This window comes from Pinus tabuliformis, chromosome 4_2 (genome assembly GCF_031772625.1).
Source record: "Pinus tabuliformis cultivar Carrire ecotype Pingquan chromosome 4_2, CPIR1, whole genome shotgun sequence".
Taxonomy (NCBI): Eukaryota; Viridiplantae; Streptophyta; class Pinopsida; order Pinales; family Pinaceae; genus Pinus; species Pinus tabuliformis.
This window is the reverse complement of record NC_142304.1, coordinates 606,867,073-606,873,849: the sequence shown is the minus strand read 5'-3', so window position 1 is coordinate 606,873,849 and position 6,777 is coordinate 606,867,073. Positions and strand designations below refer to the sequence as shown.

The 6,777-nt window shown below is 36.5% G+C and overlaps 1 protein-coding gene across 1 annotated transcript; it reads right to left on the bottom strand.

The window, feature by feature from the left end:
- Positions 1-2,645: 2,645 nt before the first annotated feature.
- On the bottom strand, positions 2,646-5,281 carry LOC149170746 (cytokinin riboside 5'-monophosphate phosphoribohydrolase LOG3-like). Its single transcript, XM_089427346.1, has 7 exons — positions 5,156-5,281; positions 3,781-3,878; positions 3,592-3,622; positions 3,290-3,389; positions 3,118-3,188; positions 2,843-2,986; positions 2,646-2,723 (listed from the first exon to the last, which is right to left on the bottom strand). The coding sequence occupies exons 1-7, from the start codon at positions 5,273-5,275 to the stop codon at positions 2,646-2,648; spliced, it is 642 nt and encodes a 213-aa protein (XP_089283472.1). The 5' UTR covers positions 5,276-5,281.
- Between the last annotated feature and the right edge of the window lie 1,496 nt (positions 5,282-6,777).

Below are 6,777 nucleotides of genomic sequence, written 5' to 3'. Positions count from 1 at the left end.
ACTTTTGAAAGCGGTCTCTAAAGTGGAATCCTTATTTTTGTCTATCCTTGCCTCATGCGATAGAAGTGATCCCATCAGCTCATCAACTGTCAATGATGCCAAATCCTTAGCTTCTTCTATGGCTACTACCACAACATCAAATTTAGTAGACAAAAATTGGAGGACCTTCTCAACCACTCTTTGATCATTTATATCTTCACAATAAATCTTTAACTGATTTACTACAGTTATGACCCGATTCATGAAAGAATCGATGTCCTCTATCTCCTTCATCTGTAGACTTTCAAAATCTCTCCTAGTATTCTGCAACTTAACAATATTGACTTTGGCCATACCTTTATAGTTTGTCGCCAAAGTATCCCATGCTACTTTTGCTGAAGACGTAATCATAATCTTCTGGAACACTGCTCGGTCCACTCCCTGCTGAATACGCTGCAACAAATGTGCATTCTTCTTCTTGTCTTTCTTTCATTGTTCCCTCTCTATATCACTGAGAACTTGTTCTTCTTCTTCATTCTTAGGTTCTAAAAACCAAAACTTAACATAATCCCAAACATCATGTGCTTGCAACGTGGTTGCCATCTTAATGGCCCACACATCATAATCTTTCCCTATAAATGGTGAGAACTGGAGCTGGAAATTTGAGAAAACCATCTTTCTCTAAAAATACCTTTTTGAAAAAACCCTAAATTACTTTTTGTAAAACTTTTTTCAAAAAATACCCTTCAATAGAATCCCTAAATTTTTATTTAAAAAAAAACCCTTTTGAAAAACTCTTGATATTATTTTTATATATAAAAAAAATCTTTTAAAAAATCTTTATATATAAGAACAAAACGAATTAATCACTCCAACCTTTATATAATCACCAAAGAATTAAAAACTAATTTACGTGGCTCCAAATCCTTTATAAAATCTTTTAATTAAAAAAAACACACCGCACTCTTTAAAAAAATAAAAAAAATTCAAAGACTTCCCACGTATATGAATCTTTGTAACGTTTGACTGCGAACTCTGCTAATCTTCAGAAAGTTTGACTGCGAATCTCTAACGCGTTTCTCGTGAGGATGGCTTGCGATTAACGCCCTTTACGCAAAAGAACTCCCGCGTGCATGTTTAATGAGACAAATCCCAATGGAACCCGCGGGCATGCAAAACGGTGCAAGTTTTTGACTGTTAACGCGGGGCTCTCTTGAGCTTGAGCGCGAGCGCGTTATAGCGCCTTGTATGCCACTATGAGGTGCGTTAATGCTCAAATCACGAGAGGTGAAATAGTTGTCAATATTGTTGATTTTGCAAAGTTTATTTTTGATAGTCAAAATGAGGTGTAATTTAAAAGAGTCCCAAAGTAAAGTCAGTCGAAGATGTGGAAAAAGAAAAAGCTAAGTTTTAATAAGGTGTAATTTAAAAGAGTCGCAAGGTAAAGTCGAAGATGTGGAAAAAGAGAAAACTAAGTCAAGACTTACAAGTGAAGGTAGAATGAGGTGTACCTCAAAGATGTGGAGAAAGAAAAAGGCTTCCAAGTGAGGTAGAGTTGGTAATAAAAACAAGTGAGACAAAAATTATTTTTATTGTTATAATGTGTTGTAATTATACATTTAAGAATTAAGGAAAAAGTTAGGGAGAATATCTCACCTTCCCTATCTATATTTGGAATTGGTTGACTTTTACAAATACCATAATATATAATATATGCTGTATCAGTATGATTTATGTAATATAATAAAAAAAATTCCTCTGTTGTGCCTCTGTTTTTAACCAATCTGAAAATGAATTCTATCTTAATGAATGAAAAGAAAAGTTATAACCCAATCCCTCACCAAAGTGTTTCAAGGAAAAAGGAGAAAATCTGAAAATGGATTCTATCTTAATGAATGAAAGGAAGAGTTATACGCCAATCCCTCAACAAAGTGTTTCAGAGTTTTAAATTCTAGTAGAGTGGACCACGTATCTTGGACAGGTTCCTCCCTTGTGCTGGTGGTTCATCATCATTTTCTAGTGGAGCTGATGGTGGACTAATATATTAACATTTACTCCCAGGAATGCACGAGATGTTTTTGTAGGGTTATTTGGCAGTTCAAGCTCTTTTGGAGGCTTGACGAGTATGGATTCAAGAAACTGACGGATTCAATTACATTTCGTGGTTTTAGTGATACTGAAAATATATGTAGATCTTTGGTGAAGGAGTTCCTGTAGGTCCTCGTAAGCGGCTCTTTGCGAGGGGACCAGGGGTGATATTTTCTAACTTATTTTGGAATCTGAAGGATAAGCTTTAGTTTGTCACGTGGACGTCAAAAATGAAACAGTGAAACAGTCTTCCCTTAACATCAATACTTCAGCATTGGAAGTCAAAAATGAAACATCTAAACAATTTGCCCTTAACATTAATACTTCAACATTATAATAAGGGCAATAAATAATCTATTTCACTAAAGAAAATTTCGACCGGCTTAAATTAAAGCACAGTTTTGCATCAATAATACATTTAGTTTCCCATTGAAAACAATTTCTTGAAAGGGAGAAAACCAATGTCCCACTCTTTCCTCGCCATTTGAATCATTTCAGCTTCCACACTCTACCTGTTCATGTATGCATATAATCTTAATGTCAAATTCAATGGCTTCTCGGATCTATTGAGCAAAACCTTACTTGGAAGAGTAGCCCAACTGCTCCATCTCCCAGCTCAACTTGGAAGCCACCGCATCATGCCTTGGGACATAATCCTGAAGCAAATAGTGGAACAGTGATCTTAATTAATGTTCACGTGAATCTGACTTAACACATTATGCTTATAAACATGGAACAAACTGAGGCAGAAATTACTGTGACATTCAATCCCTACCTCTAATTTCTTCACTAAATCTCTGGCCGTTGGCGCTGAGACAATTATATGGCGAGCCGTGGGATTAATGAATCCTTCGTCCACTGCTTTGTCAATGAATGATAACAGTGAATTGTAGTAACCGTCTACATTCAGCACGCCAACCTAAAGGCGACTTTTTTTTGTTAATAACTAATTATTGCATTTTAAAGATGTAACCAAATCAAAACTAATCCGGCGGGCCTTAAAAGTGTTCATTTCGATGTTTGTAATATTGGTACGGATGAAAGAGTTACCGGCTTGTCGTGTATCCCAAGCTGAGACCATGTTATCATTTCCAGTAATTCTTCCAAAGTTCCATAGCCACCTGACAGAACAATTTTTTACATTCTTGATTGAAGCTCTCTGGATTTCATTTTCGTATAGTAATTTTTTTTGTCTTAACTTCTTCATATTTTTTTGCTCTACCTGGTAAGGCAATGAAAGCGTCGGATTGCCGGGCCATTTCAGCCTTCCTTTGGTGCATGTCAGCAACGGCTTTCACTTCGCCTACAGTTTCACCAGTGATCTGCAGTAAAAAGATGCAACTTATCAGGTAAATCTTTGAAACTTCGTGCGTGCATAAAATGGCCTTTGAAACAACGCAATTACTGCCCAAGAATTTTGATGGAAGAGACAGCCTAGTTCTGCGTGCGTCAAAATGACTTATTTGTATATTTTTTAATTGAATAACAGCCAATGCAAAGTTGAGTTTTGCCCGTCTGGTTTACCTCTCCAGGCATGAGCGCCCTGGGAATGACCCTAAAAACAGGAAAGGTAGAATTAGCAAAGCAAACAGAATATATATGATAATTTAAACGAGTTTGATATTTTGCTTGAAATTCATGTTTCTTAAATTCTTCAGTAATGGGAAGATTTTTTTTTCTTTGGAAACGAATTCAGGATATAAGTTTCTATACCCGAGTACATGGCGACCGCCTTCATGAACGGCTTGTGCAACGACGCCCATGAGTCCTATGCTGCCTCCGCCGTAAACCAAATCAATGCCTTTTGAAACCTGAGGAAGCAAACGAAAATGAATAAATATGGTCTGATTTTGGTAGAAGTCAGCATGATAAACCTTTAGCTGAATAATGAATAATTATGCCCTGATTTTTGCTAAAGGTCTGCACGGAAAACAGTTAAAAGACTCATAAACATAGTACATGCTCTTGAACTATGGGTTTGAGGATAAAAATTGTCAATATATTGCAAAACATATGCCTAAATACAGGCAAAATTTAATACACTTCATGCAAGATCAAAGATCCTAACTATCTCTGTAAAAGGAAACGATTGGGAAAAATCTAAAGCAATAGAGGAAATGAAGAGAGACGAAGTTCACAAAATTCTATGAAATCCGTAATTATATCTGGTGAGAAGAGAGTGAACTAGCAAAATTGTCTGTGCTAACGTTATAGCTTCAGAAAATTGCATTATTGCTAAAGATTTTTGACTGACCAAGTAGTTTGAGACGGTTCAAAATCATAAAGATTTCAAGGGAGTTAGATCTTGATATAAGATGAGAAAAACAATTAAAATAGCTTCAAAACTGATGAATGCGATGTAGCAGCTTGATTACATCCAAGCTTTGTGAAGTAAACTTTAAGCTGCATGCTAGAAATTAAACGATTAAACCTACAGGAGAAGAACTCGTTTAATCAAAGTGCTTTGAAACTAGCCAAGAAGAGGAACATCAATACATAGTGTGCATAGCGTCCAGCTTATTCCACGGTACTTCCTTCAGCAAACAAGAAAGACTATTATTGACTTCCGTAATACCAGCTGTGATCCCGGACTTCACACATGTGCACCAGTTTTTGGACAGTCAATCCAAAGTAAAAGGTCCAGCAAGTACGTTGTCAAAAACAAATAATACCTACCGAAGCAGGAGCAGAGTATAATGGCTGCCTCCAAAACTAGACTAAAGAAGCACATTTTCACTGACAAACAGTACTCTCCACATAGAATTAAAGACAAAAACATACAATACATCGCCGTTTAAACGAAAAACGATAGAATAAAAAAGTAAAGCAAAGGGATTTAACGGAGAATCGCCCAAGAATCGAATCTTCAATGACACACGGTACTCTCGGCAGAGAATTAAAGGGAAAAACACACATTACATCGCCATTTAAACAAGAAAAGACGGAATTAAAAGTGGAACAGAAGGATTTAACGGAAAATAGCTCAGAGGGCAATTCCATTCAAGTAACCAAACGACAAGATAAAAATATTAATAATAATGGAAAAGCAAGAAATCCTAAGAATTAAAGGCCAAACAAGACGATTTACCAGCTCCTTCCCCATCTCTACGGCCGCATTTTGATAGCTGCTTTTCTTCCCCGGACTGCTTCCGCAGAACACACAGACTTTCTTGAATCTTGACCTTGCCTTCTCCATTTGCATTTCCATCCCTTTCAGCAATCACTATCTCTTTCCGGGCCGCTCGCAGCTGTCTGCACTCCGCTCCCGCGTCTCGCTCACCTAAACAAGTAGATACATCTCCTCCTGCTACTCACGTGCTGGTGGACGATGTATTCTGTCCAGATTAGAATTACAGAAAAATATTCGCAGGCAGTTGAAATATAGTAATGATTTACTTGATCATCAAACATTTCAGGCATAAAAACATGTTTCAATCCTTATCGCTGGTCCGCCATTCCAATGGCCGTCTCGAGTCTCGACATTATTATTACGGTTATAGACGTGCAGCTATATAGTAATGATTTACTTTATCATCAAACATTTCAGGCATAAAAGCATGTTTCAATCCTCATCGCTGGCCCGACATTCCAAATTCCAATCGCCGTCTCGAGTCTCGACATGATTATTACGGTTATTGACGTGCAGCTATTGAATGTTGGGAGATTAATTACTGTACTATTAGAGATTAATTACTGTATTGTGATAAGATATTAAAATTAAAGATATTCTTATAATGTGTAGTCTCCTTTTTTCTTTTTTGTAAGCATATTTATATATTTTAATTTTTTTTTGCGGGGCTGGGGCGGGTGTTTTGAGATGGCAAGAGCTAACGGGCATATTATAGGCAATTAAATGCCTGGTTATATGCGTCTTTGTTAGCTCTTTAACGCGCATGCGCGGTGATAGGTAAATAAAAATACATCCGCGTGTTAAAGAGCTAACGGGGCGCATGTAGCCGGGCATTTAATGCCCTATAGTATGCCCGTTAGCTCTTGCCCTTTTGAGATCCCTGTGACACAAAAGCTTCACTTTCTTTCTAATTAAATATTTTCAAAAAAAACTCTGAAATATAGACACACTTATATTTCATTTTTCATTGTAAACTTTTTCCTCCAAGTTTTTTAGGTTTTTTTTTTCATGCTTCCTATCTTGAATCTAATTCGTATTTTTTGCAACTCCACAATATTTTTCTTGAAATCTTGTTGATCCACTTGATCTGCACAAAAAGTTTACTTTTCAACAAGATTCTTTGTGGTTTTATGAAGGAATCCATTTTCCAAAAGGATTTGTTGTGTTACTAATGCTGCATGGAACCCTGAGTGGCGAGTGGAGGATCCACATTGACAAGTAATTTTTCCAGCTTAGTTTATATTGCCACCACTACAATTTCTTTCACTGAAGATCCACATTGATAAGTAATTTTTCCAGCTTAGATTCTATTGACACCACTATAGTTTCTTTGAGTGAATTTACTTCCTTCTTGTCTTTTGGTTCTTTCTCGTTTGAAGCTCTTCTTCTTTAACCACTGTATAGTGATCACCTTGTGCATATTCCCACCATTTGGGTCTTCATGGTTTTTTCTAGTCTTTTCTATTCTAAGAACGTTTGGGGCAATTTTTTAATTAGATGTCTGTTTTCATAGCATGCTCTACACCTAAATGAGTTATTCTCATAGTCAATTTTTTAATTAGATGTCTGGTTTCATAGCA